This window comes from Styela clava, chromosome 2 (genome assembly GCF_964204865.1).
Source record: "Styela clava chromosome 2, kaStyClav1.hap1.2, whole genome shotgun sequence".
NCBI lineage: Eukaryota > Metazoa > Chordata > Ascidiacea > Stolidobranchia > Styelidae > Styela > Styela clava.
In genome coordinates this window covers 24,025,075-24,052,125 of record NC_135251.1, presented here as the reverse complement: position 1 = coordinate 24,052,125, position 27,051 = coordinate 24,025,075, and the positions used below count along the sequence as shown (strand labels likewise).

Below are 27,051 nucleotides of genomic sequence, written 5' to 3'. Positions count from 1 at the left end.
CGATTTTGTTTCCTGTGACAGATTGGATACTCGTACTACTTAGTTTCGGCCTTCTTGTCCGTCTGCGAAAAATCGCCACATTAAACTTAAATTTAAGGCGCACATGCACCTTCTATTGCTGTGCTGAAAACCTTTCACAATGAGACGTGTAGCATGTGTTGTTTTTATTTACTTATTATCAACGTGGAGGATGATTTTGTTTCTGTGTCAGGGCCAAAGCGTTAAAATCAATCGACCTCCAGCCAACGGCATTCTGATTATGGAAAGTACTGATATGCATTTTTTACAATAATATCATTTATCATCGAATTCAAGGTGGCAGGATTTTATTAATTTTACAAAACTAATAACGAGATGCACCATTGAAGTCGGTGCCCACACAAGTAATAGGAAGAAAAAAAGAAAGAGGGATTTACATTTATTTGGTAATTACAGAACATAAACATATGCCAGGGATGACGAACCACTGACCCGCAGGTTACAAAGTGAGCCATCGCGTTTTATTCGTGACCCGCCAAGGCAGGAATAAAATTAAAAAAAATGCTAATATATCAAGAATAAAAATTGATAAAACCGGCCTTAAATTAATCTAACAATAACTGAACTATTATAATGTACCGTCAGTTGGGCAGTCAGAGCTGCGATCGCTCATATTCAAATTGTTAATTTTGAGAGCCGGTATGGTAATTTTCAAAACCCCTAATCTTGGACGCATATCTGCATCGCTGTTATTCAGCTATTGGCTTTGACATCGTTTATGACTTAACAATACAATCGATCTGTTCATTTCTCACAACGTCTTGTCTTGTCTCTTTCGGAAGTACATCTGCAGACTGTTTTGGAGGATATACGAGAACTAGATGCTACTTTGCATTTTATTAGTTGCTCGCCTACGATGCCGTTGGGAAAACAAAATCTTTCAGACTTGAAATAAAAACCTAGAAATCTGAAATAACATTGGGGCAGTGAAAAAGTGCTTCACTGTGATTGAAAGCTGATCGAAAAATATAACACCATCAGAGTGGAATTACCTCCAAAATCTTTGAATCCGTAAAATATTTTTTCCGAATTATCACGTTTTGGGCAACGACTAACGGTTTTTGGTAATTCATATGCGTGTTTTCGTACTCTAATTTTATAAAATCGAGTGCCATAAAAATTCCACGATAGAAGTGCTGCATAAGTAAAGCCCAAAACTACACCAACAGAAGCCCATAAGATTTGTTTCAGAGGTTTTTTATAGATACAAACATTGATTAAATATCTGAGACCATGGTTAACCATGCTGAGACCCACTCTCTTCCGTTCCGCGATAAAATTATAATTTTTGACCATCTAAATCAGCTTCCGTGTGCAGTTTGGGGTCAATGATGAGGGAGGTGGACAAATTGTACATAATAATCATTATTTGTGAAATGGTCAAGAGTAAATTATTTTACGTTAGCAGTTCGCATAAAAGCAAACCGTCTGCCAGAAGGTGGCAGTATTGAGCCAATAAGGATTTGATTAATTTTTGTTAGATAGCCTATCACTAGAACGCAGGCGCCGTTTCACAGTAAGCCTGTCTAGCTTACCGCTACCCGCGAGTTTATTACAAATTGCCTAGACAGCGTAGGTTTATTTGTTAGTGTACGCCGTACTGCATGTAAACTAGCTACTAGCAGTAAACTATTACCGTAATACCCGGATAATGCATACATATATCATGATTGTAAGTTGAAAGATCGAAATAAAATTGTATTGTAAGAATAGGATTTCATAGGCTACCGGTAGCTCTGAGGAAGTCTGTAAGTAGACTTTTTCTCATCCTGTTATAGCCTAGCTTTTGGACTACTCGTAACGCTTCCCTTTTTTCATCGGACTAGAGAGCCAATAGCTGAATACAGGAATAACGGTACACAGCGGTGCTGATTGCTCACCAATAAAAATCGGTTTAAAAGGTTTTTAAATCAATAATCCAGTAATATCTGAATATGAAGATGCCAACAAATTTTTGCTCCACAATTGTTGACTAACGTAAGTTACCCTATTATCGCCACTTGCCAATTTTCACCACACTCTCTTAAAATCGCACTGCTGCAGTTGCACTTCAGCACTTTCAGATAGCGCTGAATACGAGTTGTTTTCGGATTGCGACGTCATAAGTGATAAGTATGAAACATATTATGTCGCCCGGTGGAGTACAGACATTTTAATAAAAACATGAATTTTTGAAAAATATAAAAATCAACTGATATCACGCGCGGTCAACTTTTTGGGAGGCGGTAATTACTAATTATCAGCCCAAATAGCGCGACGATGTTTATTTCTTTTAGTTTTTATCAGTCCGTGTTAGATCTAGGTTGAATCAAGTTTGACATGGGAAGTGTTTGTAAAAATTGTGCTATTATTAACTCTCGCATCCACAGGGTGGCGATAATAGAAAAAGAAACTTATGGCTCGCCAAAAGAGAGAACCGAAAAAATCGTGAAAAAACAAAGCAGCAATGCTCAAATATATGAGCACGAAAACCAAAACGAAGTGGTATCAAATCTTCCACAATAACAGTAGTCTCCCTTATTAAAAAAAATTCCGATTTCGATGACCGCCAGAACGCCTAAATGTGATCGCAGAACCGCCATGCTAAGATGCACAATTATTTATTTTGATGACCTCATCGCATAAAACTTAGGGAGTGAAAAACGAATCTCGTAGGGCCGACAAAAATGTTTGAAATAAATAAAAGTAATAGCCTTTCAGCGGCCGCAATAATATTTAATCGTTGAAAATTTCAGAGCAATTGATTATGTATTTAAAGAGAAAAGCGTTTGGAAAAAAAAGTTTGACATAAGTGGCGATAATAGGATAATCGTAGTTCCTATTATCGCCATACCCACATTTCTGCTATATTCGTGAGGTGTCGCTATAGCAAATTCATTTCGCGACTCAATGCTGTTGGCATTTTTTTCTCCGATTGGTAGCTAATGTTCCGGGACAATAGAGAAAAAATTGTTACTTTAGAGTATAGTAGTCTTCGGATGGATTGCAGTAAAAAGTGACGATAATAGGGTAATTTATGTTACATACTAGCTTGCAAGATTTGGCCTGACCGAAAAATGCGAAGCAAAAAAGACAGTATTTCAAAATTGCTTAGCGCTGTGGCGCATCGTGTTGAGTGATAGGAATCCCGTGGGAATAGTTATGGGCGAAAAGATTGGCAGACTAGTCGGCGCTGGTCAGTTATGGCTCTGATTCAGCGTATTTTTTATACAATAATTTTACACGGATGTACTGAACAGTACCAGTATCTGAAGTCGCACAAATACTCTCAAAATTAGTGACAAGGTATAGAAATAATATTTGGGGTCAAAGGTCAAATGTCCATGTTCAAATGTTTGTTCTGATTCAACATATTTTTATCCAATAATTCCATGTAAAAACACTCCCAAAATTAACAGATTAGTAAAAAGGTATGTTCATTTTGCTCTGTTTCAACGTATTTTTGATCCAATAATTTTAAGCGGATGTACTGAACAGTACCGGTATCCAGAGCCGCACAAACACTCAAAATTAATGACAAAGTATAGAAATAATGTTTATGGGTCAAAGGTCAAACGTCCATTTTTGCTCTGATTTAATGTAGTTTTTATCCAATACCAGTAATTTAACGCGGATGTATCGAACAGTATCTAAAGTCAAAATCAGTTGCACGTGAACGCAGGTGTTTTGCATGTCATGAGCTATAATTGCACGCCTGGAATTCTGATTTGCATGCGGGAATTTCTGATTGCACGCCCGATTTCTCGTTCAAAAAGGCCATGAAATCCAGACTGGCCTGGGCATATACCACCATATTTACCTCTTATTTATTTGAGTATAACTTTCCTTTACAGATTGTATAAAACAATATAAATATCTGTATGATAGCATAACAAAAATGACTGCATATGGAGATGCCCAAAAATATTTTTTGCAAGCTATGATGCAAAAAGGATCAGCGACTGACCATGAGTGTGACTCACTCTTAGATGAGTGCTTCAAGGTTTCAGAAAAAAATAGAGACCAGTGGACACTATCATCGTTTATAACATCTGTAAATAAACAAATTCAACCTTTCCACCTAGAAATAAGGAAAGGCAATGATGAAGATTCTGGACAAGATGTCTATGCACTAATAAGTGTCACAGATCATGATATAAATCATTTAGTAATTGGAGGAAATTTCACGAAAATAGAAATTGAAATTTTTCACCGAGCTGTTGATCTTATCGTTAGCTCAAATACAGGAATGGTTTCATCTACTGATATCCTCAACATAACGGAAGAATTGCCTCAGAAAAATATTTTGAAATCTGAAATCGAGATTCTGATTACAAAGCTTGTGAAACAAAATTGGATTGGAGAGAAAGATGGGATGGTATACCTCACCCCTCGTTCAATACTAGAGTTGGAACCGTATATAAAAGCTGAATTGAAGAATGAGGTTTTATACTGCAACATATGCAAAAGTATGGTCTTAAAAGGAGTTAACTGCAAGAGATGCAGAAGTAGAATACACTTGTACTGTGCCTCCACTTATTTCAGGGGTAGATCAATGGACGAATGTAAATGCCCAGTCTGTCATGATGTCATGACGTTACTTCCATCCTTGCCCAATATGGATACATCTCGTGTAAACGGAAGTATGGAAGGTCTGACACCAACAATTAATGAACGTAGAAAACGAAGGCGATGAATGGAAATACTATTCTATACTCAATAACAAAGATTATGGGATATTTCTCGACTATTGTGAATGCTCCACACTTTGTCTGGAGCATTCAAGTTATTTTGAATGAATAAGATTAGGTTTCAGAGTGAAATCATATGCCAAACTGTGTCAATTTTGTATAACAAAAAAATACTTCATAGAACAACATAGTTAAATGGAGATTACTAAGCTGTGTTAATGTTTCGCATAACTTCGTGGCAAAATGAACATACTTTTCAAAGTTGTTTAATGTTTTAGTATATTTTTCAATTCGGTGTGCCACCCATTTATGAATATGTACATACACTAGATGTGATACTATGTAATATTTTACAAAGTATATTTGCTTTATACATTCTAATTTTAGGTGAATATGGCAAAAATTATGACTACCAGTGTTAACTCTAAGCAAATTATGAGTGCGAAAGTGCTTCGCAGTCCAAAAAAAAAGTGCGAAAGTGCTTTTGCCGATTTTAACAAGTTAGGTGCCCTAGCCTTTCATATAACCCATTTAAAACGGCATAGATACTCGAAAAAGCGCTCCTCCGGTTAATATTATGAATTAAAGAGAAGCCTTTTCGTTAACGGAATCCCTTTAAGCGAATTCATGTTTAATTAAAACAAGCGAATTCATCGGCAACGAAATGACATCTGCTAACACCTGCCTACCTACTTTCATGCAATGTATCACGGTGTCAGTTGCTTACTCGCGTAAACAGCAAAGACTTTCACATTTGTTACTCCTTCCATCTAACAGACACGAGGCCGGCTGGAAACCATATTAATTACAGGGTGGATCGTTTGTACAAATCCGGTGCAAAATAATCCCCCCCCCCCTCAAAAATAAATAGCAATCAACTAATTAGGGTTAGGTGCGCTAGAAATTCAACTTTTCGATTCATCCCTAAACCTAATCTGATAATTATTAATTTGTGATTTTGAACCGCTTTGAAAGTCGCCACCCGCTGTTTTAAAAGATAGGTTAACCTACGTTCCCTCCGAAATATTATGCAGGATACTCCCCTGTTTTAGGAGATAGGTTGACCTACTTTCCTTTCAAACTTTTTTCTCCGAAATATTACACAAGATCACTTTGAAAATCCTCCTGTTTCGTGAGCTAGCGTGACCTAATTTCTCATTTACATTTATATTATACTATTTCAGAGCTTCCCCAAAGACAAGTAATTTTTAAATGTCCACATGCCTTGGTTTGCGTGCGAGTTAGTTTAAATCGGGCAGAAAACATCATATATTGGCAAAATGTTTAGTAATGTCATGTACTTTCAGCATTCATAAATAGCACTCTTTGTAATGCTGCTGACCTAGTATCAAATATTCGCATCACAACGCCACTTGCGAGGTTTCCATATATTTCAATTACACTAATAGGAACGATGACATCAAAGAGTTTTCTTTTGCGAAGGTACACTAAATATAACGAGGGTGATTCTTGAGAAAAACATGAATATAAAAAATAAACGAATGATATGATAATGGATCCCAAATAATTTTGAGAGTGTCTCGAAATACCAATCCATTTGATAAATAATTTTTATTCGACCACATGAACGCTGATATCCTGAAAATTAATGTTGAAAGCGAATTACGCATTCTCAAATATCGGACATTCAGTCCCGATATTCAATCGTTCATATGCACAAATCTCACATTAATAGTAATTGCTACCCAAGTTTGTAAAGTTTAGAAACCAACAAACAGAAAATAACTAACCTAAAACACAATTAAAATTCAGTCGGCAATAAATTCGTCGCCAAGACGATGCCATACAAAACAAAAAAGATTTGGTCGCGAGAGTTACGTGAGATGACTGCCTTTGTTTTTTAAGCAGAATGTAAAAAAATTTATAATTAATAAACGGGAGTTACGACGCCCTTTACACATCGTGTGTATTAAACTTCCCTGGTAGGTACTTTGGTGAGTACTATTATTATTGTACCTATACACCTGTTGGAGTATTTCGGACAATTTCGAATTTAAAATAAATGAAAACCAGACATATAATGAAGACGCAAAAGTAAAATGAACATTTATTGAAAAAGTTATTATTTAAGAAAGACAACATGATCGTACAATTCCGCCAAAACCTCGATGTTCGCAAGTGAGATGATAAATAAATACTTCCCTGTATTCGATCAATTAACTTTAGCGTATCGTTGTTCTGCCAACAAACAGCCGGGTGCAAAATATTTCCGTCCTGTGATATGCTCAAATATTCCCGATATTAATATCATACCCTCGCGTATGTACTTTCTATTAGCTCTTTAGTGATCCCTTCCATCCTTGGCCAAGTCATGTTTCGAATATGTGAACATTTTATTCGGCCATACATGGCCGGCGGGATGTTAAAATTGTAAACAAGAGAGAGGTAAAATCAATCGCGAATTTCGTTATAAAGGCTCGTTTACGAATTGTTGCGCCTGTTATCGTCGAAAATGCTTACACTTGCTGTATTTTGAGGCATTCAAGCAGTAATAATTAGGGCATGACATCATCAAAATCGTCAAGTGAGATCTTGATATTGCAAATTCCGTAAATAAAATTGCGAATTATTCGGTAACGAATTCAGCTTTAATGACCGTCGGGGTATTGTTTTGTTGAAAATTATTATTAATTTGAGAGCGCCAAAAACATACAGTCCATACCGATGCGACTGCAATTTATATGGTCGCAATTGGTGTGGCGCGTTTATTAATAGTGTAAAATAAATTAAACGAATATCAATTATAACCAAGCCTGTCAGCGTGTTTATGTTCTGTGGGCAGGAATTGTAAAATACCATCTTGAGACAAATTCACTTCCATTATAAAATCTTAATTTTCAGTTATTATCGTTATACAAATAACGTGTGGCAACTTTTTAATTTATCGTCGATCAAAAAACCGCCCCACACTCGTCCAAACGTGTGTCGAGCTTGAACGACAGGAACAGATTCATCGACGACCTTAATTAGGGAAAATATGTATTTTATTGGGAATGCAAAATAAATGTAACAAAACGCATGTTTTGTGATATAACTTTGTATTTTCGGAAACGGGTTGCCGTGAAAGGTAAAATTTGATCTAAATTAATTGCAAAAATGTTTTATTTTAAATGTAACAAAACACATTTTGCGATATAACCTGGTATTTTCGAAAACGGGTTTCCTGAAAAGTAAAATATGATCTAAATTAATCGCAAAAATGTTTTATTTTAAATGTAACAAAACACATTTTTCGAGATACAACTTTATTTTCAGATACCGGGTGTCATGGAGAGTAAAATGTGATCTGAATTCACCGTAAATGATGTTTCATTCCAAATGTATCATAACGCATTTTTTTGCGATATAACTTTGTATTTTCGAAAACGGGGCGTCACGAAAATTATTAATCTAATGTTTTATCTATCGTCTAACTAACGTCTGGAACACATCACTAGCCCGCGAAACGTCATTTAATTTAAAATAGAGAATGTTTCACGCATTTCAAAACGAAAAATCACCAGTAAGTGGACAGGGATTCAACCCTCCGGATTCAGTATTCTATATCCCCGTGTCAGAACTTTCTGAAGAATGGAACAAAGAACCCGTCAAACCGCCGCGGAGAAAGGGGAGTATTTTTGCACTAATAATTAGGGCGTGACAACATCAAAATCGTCAAGAAACTGGTGAATTTGCAAATTCCATAAATAAAATTGTGAATTGCTCGGTAACATTTTAGCTATAATTATCGCCGGGGTATTGTTTTGTTGAAAACACGTTGAAACTTGAGGGAATTAGTTACAATTAGCGCCTGACGTCTATTAGGCACTCGAGCACTCGAAAAAAAAAGCACTCGAGCCCAATCTTTTTAGCATTAAGTCGCATACGTAAAATATTCTGTAAAAGAAGTGCTGTTCATTAACGTCATCTCGTCTTATGACCACGCAGAAATGCCTTTATAGCCGAATTATTCAATCACTATTTCAAATCCACATTCAGGATTGGCACAATTTCAGATTTGCGAAGTTTATCACCATAGAAATACATGAGAAAGTTAATTATCGTCTTAACTCTTAATAAATATCTGCATCACGGTATGGACAATAATATTACCATTCGCATAAAATTGGGACGGTAAATTTACAAATCTTGATAGGTAATATTAAAGCCAGCGCAAATGTTAATTTGAGTCCTCAATGTCTTTAACAGCTGTTGCCGATGTGAACGAACAGGTAAACCCGAAATATAAAACTTCGATGTCCGCCGACCCACAAGAATTCATATTTGTAAAAAAAGAGAGGGCGGGAATACAGATTACCCAAAACCTGGATATCGCCGCCAAACGATCGGTGACAAGAACAATTAGCGATTACAACGGAATTAACCAGTAAAAAGGCTTTGTTGCCGATTTTTTAATGTTTCCACCACGTTTATTCGGTACTCCTTAAAAATATTCGATTTAAAAAAATATTGAATTTTGCCCACCCCTCCTCGCATATCAATGACGTCCTTTCAACATTGTGATTACAATAAAATGGCACTTAATGGTATTTTGTGAATTTGTTGATTTTGCAAATCTGTGACATGCTGCTAAAAGTTTCGTCTGATTTGAAAATAGTGCAGTTTGGTCACAATTCATCCAAAGTGACTATAACAGGTTACTAACACTTTTTATAGTCATTTTGAATTCATCGATATCATTGATAGTCACATGACCACTCTCCTTCAAAGAAACGCCGCCCCGGGAGCGTTTTTTGCGGAGAAGCGGAATCCGTGTGCTTGTATAATAATCATATTATAAACAAGATTTTGCCGTTAATGCAAAAGCTTTATCTCCTATGTCTGCATTTCATAGGTTAGAATTCCGGTAAATATCGTTATGATATGCAGAATTGAGTTACAAAAGTACCAGTATGTTACTTATTTGTCAACTTAATACTCGAAAATATTTGTTAACTTTGAATTTTTATTCCATTCAAAATCGGAAAAAAGTGCTATTTCTCTTCAAAATCGGAAAAAAGTGCTATTTCGCAGTCCCTAAAAAAAGTTGCGAAAGTGCTTCGCAATTTTCGCAAAAAAGTGCGCTAATAGTGAACACTGATGACTACCCTGGAAGAGGTTATATTTTACAAAAAGAGTAGCAATTATTATACAGGGATAATTTCTAATTTCATCCGAAATAAGATATTTTGTCATTATACCTTGAAATATTATTAGTTTAGGAACAGGAAATGCCTGATTTTCTCTTATATTTTTTTGTTCAAGATTTTTGACATAGAGTTAATGGATCACTTTTTAATTTACAATTTCATTGGACATCATCAAATCCAAACATTTCTACTGTAATTTTCAAACATTTTTGTTTTTTCTACTTCTTAGATTTTCTATGCTAATTGTTTACCAGTAACCTCAACATACGTACACTCGTACTTTTCATTTACGTTCATTTCCCTTGTCTTGTTTGAGGTACCATGCTGTTATTGAAATTATTTGTGGCCATCGCATTGGTGCTGTTTCACACTGTAGAAGGTAAGCATGAATAAAATTCTAGTAGCTTATAACTAGAGCTCAAAACAATAAACAGGGTAGCATGGGTATTCACAGACTTTAGTTTAGAACTCTAATCAGCAATTACCTTCAAATTTACGTGTCAACTGCATGACTGAGTAAATATTTTTCAAAATCCTGCATATGTATATCTGGAACATACAAAGTGGTTACTTTAATACATCTATATTAAATTTTAACCATCTAAAGCAGGGGTTCCCAGACTTTATTGGCCGCGAGTCAAAATTTGGAACGGAGGGATGTTCGCAGGCTGGAAAAGTGCGCGACAGTTTAGTTGGGGCTCAGTGAATTCACCACTTCATTTATCGAAAAAATGTCAGTTTTCGGAGTCTAGTTTTCGTTTTTGTCTTGACATGTCTAAGCTTATATGGTTCATAACTAAATTCTGCCTTATGTAATCCTAATACTGGTACGAATAACCGCTTTAATCGAATTGTTACCATAAACGCGTGCTTAAACTGTGATATCACACTCGGCGCTATCCAGAATCGCCTTCTTTCGCAACCAAAACCTCAACTTCTTTATAGTTTTTAGCACTTAGAGATGGAGTCTATTATTATTAACCCTTCATTTCTTTCACAAAAAGGTAGAAACAAAATTTGTTGCATACTTGTTCACTTAAGCTCGGCGGGCCCTTTTAAATCTTTACGCAGGACACATTTGCCAGCGGGCCGCGGTTTGGGAAACCCTGATCTAAAGAATGATTTGAAGTTGAAAAAGCAATTTGTATGAAAAACGTAACAGCATAACCAGTGTGTGATTAACATTTCTCTCAATACGCTTTTCTAAAACAATTATCTATTTCACTTTACAGCCAAGGGACCTCACCAGCATATCAAATATTACGAAGAGTTGAAGTATGATAGATTGCAGCTTCTCGAACAACATGAAAGAGTAAAAAGATCAACTCAAAGCAGTAATGGTGGCTTAGGACATGTTATGCTTCGATTCCAATCTCATGGAGGGTAAAATATTTGTAGCCTCAAATGATGATACTCATTAAGGAAGTTTCAATAATCACAAGAACAGATTGTTATGTTTTAAAAATTTGTCAACCTTCATTGGATTATTTTTAACCATAGAAGGATTCTTTCGAACCTGTTAGATTTCTCATGTATATGTGATTACTTCATTAATAAAGTCATATTTGTCTGAATCAACAAAAATTGTATTTAGTCTTATATATTTCAGATTGATGAAAATTGTTTTTAACACAATTATTCAATGTACTTCTCCATTCCATACAATCTATAATTATTTCTAGTTATATAGTAACGACTGAGTGGCACTGTGAAATTACCTTGTCGTTGGAGTTCAATGCTCCCATTTCAGGTTTCATATTTCCCTTTGCTGACACAAGTTAATAATTTATGCCGTAATGGAGGGCTATTAACTTAATTTGTCTTTCATGAAAGGGAACACTGAACTGCGATATAGCTAGGTATATCAAAAACAAATTGGTAATTTTGAAAGTGGGATTTATTTAATATAATGTTCCTGAGCACTTTGCAAATGTAAAATGTAATCGCGAATTTGTATCAAAACTTGCTGGATATTGTTATATGAATATTCATATTTTTGTGCATCTATTTCCCAGAATATGTCGGAAATTTAATCCCCTGTTTCGTAATGTCACGTGGTGTGACTTTGTGCGTAGGTTTGATAAAAAATAAAATAACCAGTGAGGCAGTAACACCATTTATTACGTCAAATTACTCACGCTAGTACGTAACGTTAGGAGAAAATGACCCACTGTGGTTGATTTAAGCAACGATCATTGCTTGAATCATTTTCAAGTACCAGTATGTAAAAACAAGTAGGCCTACGTAGTTTATTATTATTTTACATAAAGATGTTAAAATATCGGTAACACTACATAGTCCATGCTTTACAGAGTTATTACTGGTTTAATTCTTGTCCTTATCTGTTGATATATTTTATGTAAATTGATTCAAACAAAATTATAATCTCGATTGTAATAATATTATATATGATTTAACTCAAGCGCTCCAGAAGTGTTTTTACCAATATGGAGGTAACTAATATCATTCGCCTACTAGACATCAAGTTGTGTAAAAGACTGAAACTTATGACAGGGGGTATATTCACTTGGCTAACACAGACAGTCCCAAACTCGTAATGGAACTAAAATAAGGAGAATTGGAATATAATTATGGCCTAACCCTAACCTGGTACATACACTACGGGAGTACCTAACAATCAGTTTGATATGTGCATTTTAATACTGACAGTTATTCAAATGGAATGGTCACAGTAATCACCAATAACTCTCATTTTTGAATATTCTTTTATTGTTATAATCAGATTCATTTCACTGATAATTGTTTGGTATTAATAATGTTTGTTATGAGACGTTGAACTGCAAAATCATAATATAAGATAAATTTCGATAATTGTGTCTATCTAATGACACTTTTTCTGTAAACATTTTTTTCCAATTCAACTTGTGTTCGAATAATATTAACTTTAAGATTGCCTTTGGTAGTCTGTTGGGAATAGGTAACACAGTAAAAAGTTTAGGATACCATTATATAGTAGTTATAAATAGCAATTTCATGATTTGTTGACTGCCTTTTATATTCCCTTTTTTTCTACCGTATACTTCATATTATATCCTGTTCAAAATGAAACTAGTATCTTGTGACTTTCATTCAAAGGTTCATTTTAACATATTAAAAATTCTTCACAATTGTGACATGAGTAAAATCGGTGAATTTAACATTACATTAGTCATTAATTTTCGGCTTAACAATAATAGTTTAATTTAAAAAAATTTAAAATCAAATATGGTGAATATGAGAATCTGCTTTTACTCTCCCACTCATAACTAACAAGCCACAATATGGAAAGTTGATTTGTGTAATAAACAATATAATATAACGAACAAGTGATCACTTCCTTGCATGTCAGTCATTGTTTTTCTTTAATGCTCAATCATGTATGCGCCTGAGAAGAGCTTCGAAAATAGGTAAACCTTATCTGTGGATCATGCTTATGAATATGCCTATTTTTACTTTCTATTTATTTTCTAGGCATTTCAATATCCGACTGGTGCAAGACAAGACAGTATTTCATGCAGATTTAGAATTGGTGAATGGTGAAGGAATTCCTATAGATTCAGATGTCTCTCATATATATCATGGAACAATATATGGTAGGTTTTTTGTGTCATCAATAAACGCGAGACATGTTTTTTCAGTGCGAATGAGCAGTCATTCATTTGTCTATTTTACAAATAGTACTGTATACTCGTTCATAGAGGTGTATACTTTGAAAGCAGCGCTCCTATTCCCAATAAAACAGTTTTTATTATACTATCACATTGCAGGAAAGAAAAACAGTTTGGTTCATGGTAACATTATCGATGGAGTATTTACTGGTGTTGTCAAAGATCCTGATCGTGGAACTTACTATATTGAAGAAGCAAATGCTTTTTTCGAAGGAAAACCTCCGCTCGCTCGACAAAATGGTCATTCTGTAATTTATCATGAAAAAGATGTTGATTATCCACACAGGTTGTCAGATAAAATAATTCGATTATTTGGAATTTGCTACTTTATAGCTGTTTTCTGATTGTATTGACATGAGGTGTTTCAAGTCCAGTTTCAATCAGTATTTACTAACACACAATTCTACGTGATGATTCTTTATAGTCTTAGCAGCTTCTGGCACTCTAGTAGTCGTATGTAATTTTTCTCAGTGAATATTCTCCTTTGTTTCCTATTGAGTGTGAGTGTCCTTACGTTGAGCGAATTTAAAAATATATATATTTACTACAACTTCTGACTGAAGTTCAAGATAATTAAATGTTCAATATTCACTATGCTGGTATCTTCTCTCGTTAGCCTGTACTAAGCCTCTAATTATTTAGTTTTTCTTGTTCAGATATGGCCCACATAAAACGTGTGGATCCTCATTCACAGATGTAGAAAAATACATGCAGAAAATTCAGAAATCTGCTGTTTTTTCGGTAAGTTTTATTGTGACACAAATAGCGGCAGTTTATTTATGTTTTTAAATTTAATTTACAACAATTGCTGCATTGTGTGAGCAGTGAACGTATTTTCCGATTCAACTGAAATTTGATTTCTAATACAGTAAATAAAACTGATTTTCCTTACAAGGGTGACGAAAAGCAACATCTCAGAAAAAAGCGTGCAGTCAGTTCAGAGAAAAACACCTGTTTACTGTATATTCGAACTGATCACATGCTTTGGAAAAAAATGCAAAGCAGAGAAAAAATAATCGGAAAAATTTCTGAACATGTGAAGGAACTGAATACAATGTATAACCCGACTGAATTCAGTAGTTCAAGTGGGACGATGAGGAATATTGGCTTCATGGTTAAGAGGATGATGGTGAATATCTAAATTGAAGAATACACCCATTCAAAAATATAAACAAAAATTTTCCCGAAATATTCATAAACACAAAGTAGAATTCAGACTTTTAGAATGTCAATCAGTTTAATAAAAGAGTTTGTATAATATGGTTATTTCCCTTTTTGTTGAATTCATTCGGCATGGTTCGAAAATACAGGGTTCAGAATTGAATTAACCCAGTTAACTCAAGGAGATTTTTTCCTAGGAATGTTTTACATTCTATTCCTGTTACACAGGCAAACTGTATTTTCTCTCACTTCAATATTTTTCTTAGTGAACACAAGGAGATATTTAATGGCCTCATTCATTATGTGCAACTAATTGGGAAAGTCATTAATTTTAATGTCTTTACTAGATCTTGTGGTGGTAACTAACAGCCTCATTAAATCCTGAGTGAGTCTTATTATTGACTTATACCCCTTATACCATTTATCCATATTATGTATTACCTATCTGGTTTCTATATGAAATTTTGTGTAAACTTCTACAGGAATCTAATTAGTATAATATCCTTATTTTTAGATTAATGAAACAACTGATCCTAATGACTTGTTCTACAGTCCCAACATTGGCGTGGAAAAGTTTTTAGAGTTGGCGTCAAGTCAAAATCACAATGACTATTGTCTTGCTTACGTTTTCACTCATAGGGATTTTGATAATGGTGTTCTGGGTTTGGCTTGGGTTGGTGGCGTAGGTATGAAGATTTTCTATTGATAGTTATGAAACTGAGTAATACAAAGACTGTTACATTGTATGCTAGTAATTTCCAAACTGTGGATTGCGAGATAATTTTGAATGAGGTGTTAGATATCAATCCATTCTCAATGAAAAATGACAACAATTCTATAAATTAACACGAAACAGTAGTACATCTACGGATAATGGACGCTAAGTCGGGTTATGATTGTTTATTTGCGTTGATTCCATGCGCATATATTATAAAACTTTTCCTTGTCGCGGTTTATTGCCAATAGTCCCAATTTTCTTTCCAATGCATCACGATATGTGTTACAGAAAGTAAATGCACCATGAGCTTGAAATATTTGGGAACTTATATACTTATTTCAACGTAATATTTGAAAAGATAAAAATGTTTTTGTATGAAATTAGGAAAATTAGTTTCAAGCTTTATACAATTTATTTGTACGAAGAAATCGCATGTATATCTTCACATGAATATGGTTATGATCCAGACCATGTGTGCTTTCAGGAAATATAATGAAATAAAAATAAACGATCACATTGTGCGTACCTGTGGTGTATCCTTTGAAAAAGTATTATTTCACGGTCTCCCTATGTGGTGACATACTTATGTATTCGCCATATGATTAAGCCCGTGCTACAATACAAAATCGTGTGGCTAACACTGATATTCAATATACCATTAGTAATGACCTCATTGATAAAGGAAGTCATTTGAATGGTTGTTTAAACTTCTCAGTAGGATTCCCAATATTATTAAATTAACTTGGAATTTTCGAAAGTGATATTCAATAATTTCAATGAACACTGTAATCATTCTTTTACTGTAATGATGATTTATGGATTACAGAATCATACAAAACCTTGGGTAAAGTTTACAACATAGAAAATTTTAATAAAAAGATGGAAGTGGTACGTGTTCACTCACTGAAAGTAGAAAATGAATTGACACAAACACATACAACCCCAGAGATATGATAAAAAAAAAAGTGTTGGATTACATTATATAAATTTTGGTTTTTATTCAACACAAAAACTTGTTTTCTTTCCAGGTAGCACAGGTGGAATTTGTGATAAATATAGACAATATGATGGCAAGGCAGGGAAAAGTTTAAACACAGGAATCGTCACATTTGAAAATTATGGATCCACTGTACCATCCAGAGTTTCTCATATTACATTTGCTCACGAAGTTGGTCACAACTTTGGTTCACCGGTAAATATACCTGGCTTTTTTAAGTTGCTAGACATTGTTGAAAATAATTCTATCACAAGTCTATAACTTATTAGGGAAATGAACAGTTTCTTCTTATGATGGCATCCATGTTTGTAAAAAAGGATTGTTTCATATAGTAGCCTATGGTGTGTTTGTAGATTCCTGTTACAAATTCAAAATTTTGTCATGAAATCAGTTCCTAATATCTTAACTCTTTTGTTCCGTATGCCGAATATATTCGTATTACCATCCTTGGTCATAACAGTTATTTTCGGACTATTTTACGTTTATGTTCATGTTTTGTGAGGTATTCCGCACTAACTAAATCATTTTGAGCATCCAACTATGATCCGTGCTTGATCTGTCAACATTTTTGTTTGTTTGCGCCCACGTCATTTGGGCGCCTTTTAGTAGGAAGACGCGAAAATAAGCTTTTTAAAGAGATATTGGGCGTGTTCCTTGTACGTTTGGTTAACTGGTCATTACATATTATAAAATGGTACAAAAAGTCGATTGTATACAGCGGAAAAAAAGGGTTAAACAAGTTCATTTTATTTTACTTATGGTTTTTTAATTAAGTACATCTTCATATGCCCACCATTGTTGCACAACCAAGCACATCAAAGTTCTTTGCCCTAATTTGATACAGGACTTTATGAACATGCTATATATTCGGAGTTTTTCTCTATAGAGCAACATATTTATTATCGATGTCAACAATGGGTGTGAACTCTGAGCTTATTGAAAATTATTATAGACCAAAAAAGGGTGACTGGCTTGTCTATATCAGTAGTTATCAGCGAACTGAATGGATAAATTACAAAAAGTCACTTTTTTTTTAAATTTTTTGTATTTATCCAACGTTGGAGGGCTTTTGTTCAATTTTTAATTACCATAGGGCAGGGATGGCGAACCACTGACCCACCGCGTTTTATTCGTGACCCGCCAAGGCACGAATAAAATAAAATAAAAAAAGGTCACATATCGGTTATGAAAATTATTAAAACTGGCCCTAAATTAATCTAACAATAACTGAACTTGGGCAGTCAGGGCCGCGATCCTCATATTCAAATTGCTAATTTCTAAATCGGTATGGTCATTTTCAAATCATTTAATGTCGGACGTATGTCTGCGCCGCTGTGTACCGTTATTTAGCTATTGGCTCTGACATCGTTTATGACATAACAATGCAATTGATCTGTTCATTTCACGTAACGTCTTGTCTCTTTCGGAAGTGCATCTGCAGACTGTTTTAGGGGTTATACAAGAACTAGATGCTACTTTGCATTTTATTAGTTTCTCGGCTACAATGCCATTGAAAAAACAAAAGCTTTCAGACTTGAAATAAAAATCTAGCGAACTGAAATAACAATGGGGCAGTGTAAAAGTGCCTCAATGGGGTTGAAAGCTGATCGAACTCGTTGAAACCGTAAAATAATTTGCCGCATCAGCCTAAACGTATTTGGTAATCTGTATGCATGTTTTCGTACTCTAATTTCATAAAATCGATTGCCATAAAAATCCCTGATACAAGTGCTACATAAGTACAGCACAAAACTACACCAACACTAACTGAAGCTTAGAAGATTTCAAATGTTTCTTATAGTTAGAAACATTGATTAAATATCTGTGACCCACTCTCTTCTTTCCGCGATAAAAAATTTCATTTGTGACCCATTCATTGAAAAAGGTTCGCCATCCCTACTTTATCAAGCTCATCACTTCATCAACTTTTGTGAACATTTGTTTGAAATCTCCTAACATACCTTGCTAATTTACCATAATTGTGACTTTATTTTTATTCACAGCACGACTCTGGCTCTCAATGTACTCCTGGTGAAAGCTTCAGATCTGTTGGAAATTACATTATGTTCGCCAGTGCAACGTCTGGACAGAAAGATAATAATAGAAAATTCTCGGATTGCAGTAAAGGAAATATGAGTCGTGTCTTGGAAGCAAAAAAAGATGATTGTTTCGTTGGTTAGTTATTTTCGATTCCATTTTTCATCTTTACCAGTAATTTTGACTTTGATTCCACCTTTAGAAATTCTCTCGACTCTGGGGAAAATGGAAATGAAAATAAGAATCCAACTTCAGTATCAATCAAAAGCTCCGATTCCATAATCATGTCTATAATCTAGTGTTTTTCAAACTTTCATGATTTATGCCCCCCTTCCAAAGTAGCTCATTACTCCATAGACCTGCATCACCAATGAAAAAAAAGTATCATTTTAACAGATTTTCATCTGCGCTTCCAATTTATTCGCTACATTGCTAAAAATATAAAGACAACAATTGAAAGTGAATAGGTTTATATTGGATAAAGAATTAAACAAATTAATTAATTATGAATTGACGTGGTTGATGCAAATGGTACCTAATGAAGGCCTTTGATTGTAACCCTAGGAGACCCGATCCGCGCCCCATATGGGGACAAGGGCCCAGTTTCTAAAATCCTCTCCTTTATAAAATATTGACTTGTATTTAGTAGAATTTTTATGTTTAATCAATTGTTTTAAATAATCAAAACCTATTCGAATTTTGAATACAAAATATTTATGTACTAAATGAATACTTCTAGTTAGTAGTTACAGTGATTGAAAAAAATTTGTGTTTTTAGAATCTGATCTTCCCATATGTGGTAATGCAATTCTGGATGAAGGAGAGGAATGTGATTGTGGATATGCAGATCAATGTGAAGAAGTGTTCGATCGAAATTGTTGTTATCCAGCTGATGACAAAAAAAATGGTTGCAAATTGAGATCAACCGCAAAATGCAGGTAGGCAAATGGGTTGATTTTGCTCGATAAAACTTACTCTCATTTAAATTGTAGAAAGGTTTTTTTTAATAGAATTTACTGATTAGTATTGTGAAAAATTAAGAAAAGAGAACACACAAATCAGTTGTGAATCTTTTTATTTTTTCAGTATTACTCAGGGACCATGTTGTGACCCAAGCACTTGCAATTTTCGATCTTCGAGTTATGTGTGCTCTCCTGATGCTGAATGTCAAAAAGAACAAACATGCAGGTAATTTACTTTTATACTATTTTCGATTTGCGTTTTATCATCGATAATTTTGTTTATACGAAGTGTACATATGGACCAACTTTCTAAATTGTTGTTGTTGTTGAGTCTTTGTTTCACTGCTATTGTATTGTGTTGGGGAAAAATCATTTTTTGATGACTGTACACCAATCAATTTTAATAATGATTTATTTGACTCCCCTCAAAATAAGACCTAGTCAATAACGCAAAATTTTTCGATAGCAAGAAATCCCTCCTACACGTTTCAAATGATTGATAATTATTATATGTTTTGCAGTTATTTTGAATAAAAGTGTGATATTTATAAGTAAATTGATATCGGTTTTCGTATTCTGTATATTTGAAAGTCTGGTTATTCTCTAATTTGTAATTTTGTTTTCAATTAATGAAAATATATGAGATCCCCCGAAAATGAGTCTTCGTGTTATTTTTCGAAAGAAAATTGAAATAGGACCCAGACTTATTTTCGGGGAAACACTGTATATGTAAATAAATAAAATTTTAAAATATTTAAAAAAATGTGAATTCATGCTTTTTTTATATGAAGTCTGTTTGTGCATTTTCACTAATATAACAATGATTTGAATTAATTTATTTCTTACTGAACATAATATGGTATTATTTTAAATTGGGTTCATTCGTGCTTACTGTACTGTCATTTCACTGTTCTTTTCAACCAGGAAATTGCGTTTTAGAATTTTTCATATTACGTGTTGTTTGTACAGGCCTGGTTTCTCATAATGAGTCAAACTGGATCTTTCTTTATAAATTAATTCTCTGCAATTTTGTGTCGTGTGTTAAGAATAACTCATGTTTATGTATGGAGGTGGTAGAAGTGTAATGAACACCCTTACTTAATTATTATTGTGCACTCATATCATGATTTATATTACCAATATGGAGTCCATGAAAACAATGTTTTCATTCCTACTAATGACATTTAGGGCTATGCATTTTTGGAAAGCTGATGATTTCAGAATTGAATTGAATATTTTTTTTCGAAATCTCGAATACTTATGTGTGACTTTTTTATTGTGATGGTCTTCCGGCACGTAAGTCGAGAATTCGAAATACTCAGCCCTAATGATAGTATGTTCATGCTTACACAGTCACACCATCATTTTTGTGAGTCACAGCATGATTACCTTTTTTACCATGGTTTAATCTACCTACTGAAACAACTGGTGTATCTGAATGTATCCTTAAGATTTAATTTTTAGGTTTTAGGTTGACTAAAAACTACATAAAAGTGTAGAAAAATTACTTTTGTACCATCTATAGACAATAATTAACAGGGAATATAACTCTAGTTTTTCGGACCTATAATATACAATCTGTATATGATGGCAATCAAATCATACACTTATTTTTTAAAATATTTTATATCAATTTAATTTCATGTTTAATTTTTAGTTCTGATAGTTATTCTTGTCCACCTGCTGAACCAAAAGGAAATGGAACAGTTGAATGTAATTATGGAACACAAGTTTGCTGGGCAGGAGTAAGTAATGCTATCATTATTAATTTTATTTTATGCAAAGAGTTATTTCGGTCTTGTGATGTTTTCATTGGTTCCCTAATGTTTCAAACTTATGACCTATTTAATATCTGTGACACAAATCATGACGCATCATTTCATGTCCAGTTCTGGATGTAGATAAAAAGTAATTTTTTGGAGAAGTGGATTAATGTTTTGTGACACATCCAAAACACGCACATTTTTGAAACCTCTGGGCTATGTGGTTAGCTGGGCATCATGGTGCTCCTAAACCTGGTGGCTCACTGTATTTATTTAAATGCTCTTGCGTTCAGAGCTCGTTCAGAAAAAATATTGTGAAATTTCTTATAAATTTTAACTTTGCTTAATTATCAGGAATGCTCACGTTCCATTTGTGAAAAATATGGCTTGGAAGAATGCAGTTGTAAAGTACCAGAGAACGGAGATACGTCCATTGCTTGTCACGCTTGCTGTCAGACTAAATGTAATTGCATTTTATTTTTGAGGGGGTTTTTTTCAGATAATTTTGGAAATGTTTTTGGTAGATTTATATTATATTTGTCCATGGCATAGAACTTATATATAATATTAATTATTTTCAATTAGTGAATTTAAAAGCAATCTCTCATAATATTCGAATATTACGTTAAAGTTTGATGAAGTCAGTAGTGTATGTACCAGCAGCTTTTCAAGAATTGCTAGAGTCATTTCATGTATTGACTGAAACCAAAAATAGAAACCATATGTTATCGCTCATCTTTGAACAAACCCTATTTAATATTAGTTTCCAAGAAGTGGATTGAAGTCTTGAATTTCTCATCGACTACTGACAGTTGTCAATTTGTTTGAAGATTCGTATCAGGATTAAATAATGATGGGTTCATATTCAAAGCCAAAGCCAGCACCCTGTTCACCTCTTCATGTAGCTATTTGTTAAAAGCCTTGTTTAGAGTGGCTTTACGAGACATTTCAGAAACAAAATTTTGGTGCATTCTTCTTTTAATTTCATAAAATTTTATTCAAGTCATCGTTGTAAACAATATTTTCCCAATCCTCACATCTAAGTTCTGTGTATCTCTTGATAACTTAAAGTGTAATGTCAGAACTTCTTTTCAGCTATGCCAGATACTTGCAAGAGCACTGGAGATTCTGAATATTCACCCTTTTTCAATGGAACAACAATTCATCTTCAGCCTGGTTCCCCATGTGATAATTTCAAAGGTATTTTTAAATTGTTACTTTTTTGTTCTGAAGTAGCCTACTATCTGCGTGCAGCAAATGTAACAGTATCGTCAGCATTGAATTAGCTGGAATAATGTTTTCAATTTTCCTCATTCAATATTAGGATGTTTATAACTTACCTAACTGTCAAACAGTAGCATCTGTTATCAGATGGGGAATTTCAAAATAAAGCATTCTAAACTAAGAAGCCTTGTAGCTTTGTTTTGGAGGTTGCTTATTTTGAGTTTTGTTCGAATAGAACATGCTAAATTCCTCGCAGAAATGGTTGGTTATAAAGCTATATGAATGTCTTACTTTAAGCTAAAATACTGTATGTCATGGGTACATTGCATTTAACCTAAATTGCTTTAACCAGGATACTGTGACATGTTCTCGAAGTGCCGACAAGTTGATGCAGATGGCCCATTGTCGAGATTGAAAAAGGCAATTTTAAATCCAGAATTATACAGAACTATAAAAGAGTGGATTGTGGTAAGATTTATGTTATACTGTGGTCATGTGCCACCATGGTTTCAATTCGATGATCATATAAAATCATAAAATGCTGGTTAATAAAGGCTGTTCTGAGGCATTATTATTTTTATGTTTTTATCTTACTTATTTATGGTTCAATCAATCCTTTTCGGCAACCAAGTATACTTAGCTTAGAAATTTGGGTTTTGACTCAGATACCCATCAAATATTCTAAGGTGTTATAAATTGATGATTTTGAATTTGTTTACAGCAATACTGGTGGGCTGTCGTTCTCATGTGTCTTGCGCTCGTCATGTTAATGGCAGGATTTATTAAACTCTGCAGTGTCCATACTCCAAGTAATAATCCAAGGTTACCAAAGCACAGACAGTTGCCAGGTATTTATCAAATATTAAAGACTCAAATTTTTACCAATATTTTTGCAAATATTGTGAACTAATCAGTCTGGAATTTGAGACCTAAGTTACCGTAGTTGGACTATCCAGCCAGCTATGGCTTGGAAATTCAAAATTTGCTCATAAATCAGATTTTTAAGTTAACTGTTGATGAGACATTGACCTGTTAGCTTTTAGTAATTGATTAACAATTTGGAATTGACTATTGATGGCATAAATTGTCAGCGAAAGTAACATAATAAATTTATAACAGTATCCGGGTTAAACTTATGGTTGGATCAAATCCTAATAGTCGTCTTATCAATGATTCTCATTTAAAACATGTATGATTTGCTGATGTTCATGTTTAGTTAGTTTTATATTCTGAATATCTTTCCCATTTTCGTTCAATCTTAACGGATATAAATTGTGCTTACAAAAAATATTCTGAGATTCAAAAAAAAATTTTGACATCAGTTATGACTGGACTAATCTATTTATTGCTAGTATTTTTTGAATTGTCAATAAGTTTTACAATTTTGTCAATATTCAATATTTTTAAGAGCCTTGCATAACTTAGAACAGCTGTTTTCACTCTTGCTACAGCACCCTTGCATTATATGCGTCTGATCACACCATTCCAAAAGCATAAAAAGATGAGTAGGTAGTTGGTCCTGCAGAAACCCAATTGATAGCATATATTAAATATTGTATCATCATCGACATGAAAAATAAAATTTAAATTGTGAGGAAATTTCCCACAAAGATTGTACAATTATTTGTGTGAATTCACATAATGTTAATTAATCCAGTATCCAGAAGATTTGTTTTATTGAATCACATAATATCCTCTGGTAATTTGTGGTCAATCGACTTTATGAAATTTTACCTAACCTACCTAATTGCATGTGCGTTATTAATTTTTTACAACAAGGTGCCGGTACTTTGAAACGAAGACGACAAGCTCAACAACGCCGCCAACAAAATCAGAGATCTCGTATGAATTATGAAATGAGAATTCACTAACAAAAACACTGTTTTTATGCAAACTATATAGCTAATCCTTCTTCACAAGCTTTACTCAAAAATAATCTGAAACTCTGATAGGCTTTTGCTGCCTGTGTGAATTGCCCTTTACCCCTCTGGTTTTTACTTTTGTAAAGGGAAGATCTATCACAGTGGTTCTCAACCTTTTATGGCTCGTGGCCCCCTTCCTTGAAGTTTTCAGCACTCATCACCTGTTTATCATTCCAGTGGTATTCAAGATTTTATTCTAATTGGTAGATTCCAAATCCCTTTATGTTCAAACAATTCATGCTCAACAAAGTAAAAATGACCTAATCGATCAATGAAACCAGAAAGAAACTATTTCTCTGTCAAAGCAAAGTAAAAAGTTTTGTGCCTAACATTGTTGCCCCCCTCCCCCCCCTCTACAACTGGGCGCTCGGTTGGGAACTGCTGGACTATCAGAAATTACCCATTCAATATGAAAAAACTGCAGTAATACTAATACTCCTGCATTCAACATACTGACTGCACTGTAATATGTTAAATATATCTATTCATACTTGACAACGATTCAAGCATATTTCATGACATTTTCTGTGTGTTATAATAATAACCAGCATTTTTGAATTAGCTTACTTTGTTATGGGAATGAATAATGCTTCTGATCTGAATTTACTATTTACTTAATTAATCAACGTCAGTGACTTAGCATGCTTTTTTGATATATCTTTGATGGCATTGTCGTTGGGGCTACTTTCTCTATTTTTAGCTAACGATATCATACATTCTCAATTGAATCTCAATCCTAAAAAGATTGGTAAAAAACATTTTGAGAGTAAGTCTGTATTAGATATTGAATATTACATTTGATGGATTTTTGGTTTTAGAATATAGTGACGATTACCATATTTGAAAAAAAAATTGTAATAAGATACTGAAAGAAGATAATATGGTTTAATATCTAATACTTTATTGCAAAGAGATGTCAATAACCCTTAAATTGTATAATTTTGGAGTTGATTGTAGACGATTCTTTTTGTGTGACCATGATAATTTTCTTCTGAATCTTTCCCTTTTAATTTCCTCTACTTTTGAGCTTAATTAATTAATGTAATTGTTTTTGGATTAATCATGTATTATCGCGTAATCTGCCTTGACACGGTATAAGCTATTTAATTTTTTGCATCATATGTTTACTACTAATTATACTTTAATTGCTTATTATGCAAAGCCTTCTTCAAGTAACCTATTGCTTTTATAAATTAAGCCAGAATAGAATAAAATGTATGAACGACCATGACTTAATCTACAGGTTGAATGATGTTCTGCAGAAAATATTCCAGCAAAAATAATTTGTTTTAAAACCATATATTTTCTTCTTAATTTTGCTTTATAGTTATTTTATCCGCATTTGAAATTTATAGTTTTTAAGGATAAATTCGGTACAATCCTGGCATCCTTTTTTTTGTGCATTAGATAGTCATGAATTTTGTTGTAGTAACACATCCGAAACTCATTCAATCCAGACCCCATTCTACAAAAACTGGCACATCTGCTATAATCCCATATTCCTATGTAATTTTGAAATCGGTTTAAAATAAATAGTAATTTTCAGAAGCGCAAAGTCATCGGTCAGAAGATTCTACTTTTTATTCTGCTATGAAATATTGCATATGTCGCTTCTTTATTTACCATATTATCGGTAGTTTACAGCATTTTTTGTGTCAATGTAGTTCTTTCTTTTTTGCACGCATTTCACAGCATTTAATTTTTAAGCCAGCAACACATTTTTCTTTCAATTTACACGCTTACCAGGTACAGCACAAAATAAAAGACAATATACAGCTGCACAACAGATGAGACGATAAACTTTTGTCCGATGATGGCTTCTATCCCTCGGAAACAGGGAAACTGTGTGGATACACCAAGAAGACTGTTTTGTGGATTCAATTTATCTGGCATTCCAAATATTATTATTCAATCTTGGCAAAGTCTTCAACCTATCTACTTAATGTTATCGAAATTGGAAATATTGTATAAACTATACATAATAAATTAAGCCAAGACATTTAGAAATTTACCAAGCACGATCGCCATTATTGGATTGGCTGTCAAAAAGTTGGATGCTTCGTTCAATGAGGATATTGATATCAGTAAACAAATGGTATTTTGTGATTACCTAAAAACAGAAATTAGCGTTGCCGAAATGAAAAAGATTCAGATTCAAAGAACAAATTATATTTTTGTGCCTCTTGCTACAATTTCATTGAATATCAACATAGAGAATATCATAGCAAAGCAGTGTACATATTTTCATCCTATCGTTGCTTTGCGTTATTGCTTTTTCCTTGTTTTCTTAGCTTAATATTTCCTTTTTATTTGGCTTTTTCAATTTACCTTTGTATGTTTGGAGAGGAACTGCACCTGACTGAGTGTGTCGCTTTTATGAACAACTGCGAATTTCATCAAATTGATCTATTTATACTGATATGTTCATTAGTATCTAAATCATTTTCAAACGTTTGTTGGTTTTATTGCAGATTTGTGTACTCCTCTGATAGTGAAAGATAAGTCCATATATATTGGTAAACTCAGAATCAATAAATTTATTATTATGCCTTTCCAATACATTAACCTGACGGCACAAACCTCCCAAACTGTTCAGAAGTGCAGTCGTTTTGTTTACTGTATTGCTGCACTGTTTTATGACTTGTGGGTGGCAACTGTTTTTTGAATTTTCTATTATACTTCATTTAGAATTAGATTTCATTGTTGCGTTAATCCATGGCAATAAAATATATTACCTTTG

The 27,051-nt window shown here is 33.7% G+C and overlaps 2 protein-coding genes across 2 annotated transcripts; both read left to right on the top strand.

Annotated features, from left to right (window-relative positions):
• Positions 1-3,858: 3,858 nt before the first annotated feature.
• LOC120336817 (non-structural maintenance of chromosomes element 1 homolog) lies at positions 3,859-10,089 on the top strand. The gene has a single exon (XM_039404593.2). The coding sequence runs from the start codon at positions 3,917-3,919 to the stop codon at positions 4,712-4,714; it is 798 nt and encodes a 265-aa protein (XP_039260527.2). The 5' UTR covers positions 3,859-3,916; the 3' UTR covers positions 4,715-10,089.
• Positions 10,090-10,096: 7 nt separating this feature from the next.
• On the top strand, positions 10,097-27,051 carry LOC120336775 (disintegrin and metalloproteinase domain-containing protein 10-like). The gene is made up of 18 exons (XM_078109865.1): positions 10,097-10,238; positions 11,092-11,242; positions 13,331-13,452; positions 13,627-13,813; positions 14,184-14,268; positions 14,423-14,656; positions 15,203-15,374; positions 16,435-16,598; positions 18,407-18,578; positions 19,219-19,378; positions 19,527-19,628; positions 21,060-21,147; positions 21,520-21,628; positions 22,261-22,365; positions 22,742-22,857; positions 23,111-23,237; positions 24,169-24,231; positions 26,058-27,051. The coding sequence occupies exons 1-18, from the start codon at positions 10,181-10,183 to the stop codon at positions 26,108-26,110; spliced, it is 2,268 nt and encodes a 755-aa protein (XP_077965991.1). The 5' UTR covers positions 10,097-10,180; the 3' UTR covers positions 26,111-27,051.

Coding starts and splice junctions, on each gene's coding strand:
- LOC120336817 (XM_039404593.2), top strand. CDS start 3,917: ATGACTGCATATGGAGATGCCCAAAAATATTTTTTGCAAGCTATGATG.
- LOC120336775 (XM_078109865.1), top strand. CDS start 10,181: ATGCTGTTATTGAAATTATTTGTGGCCATCGCATTGGTGCTGTTTCAC. Junction 13,453..13,626: donor ATATCATGGAACAATATATG/GTAGGTTTTTTG, acceptor ATCACATTGCAG/GAAAGAAAAACAGTTTGGTT. Junction 18,579..19,218: donor AAAAGATGATTGTTTCGTTG/GTTAGTTATTTT, acceptor TTGTGTTTTTAG/AATCTGATCTTCCCATATGT.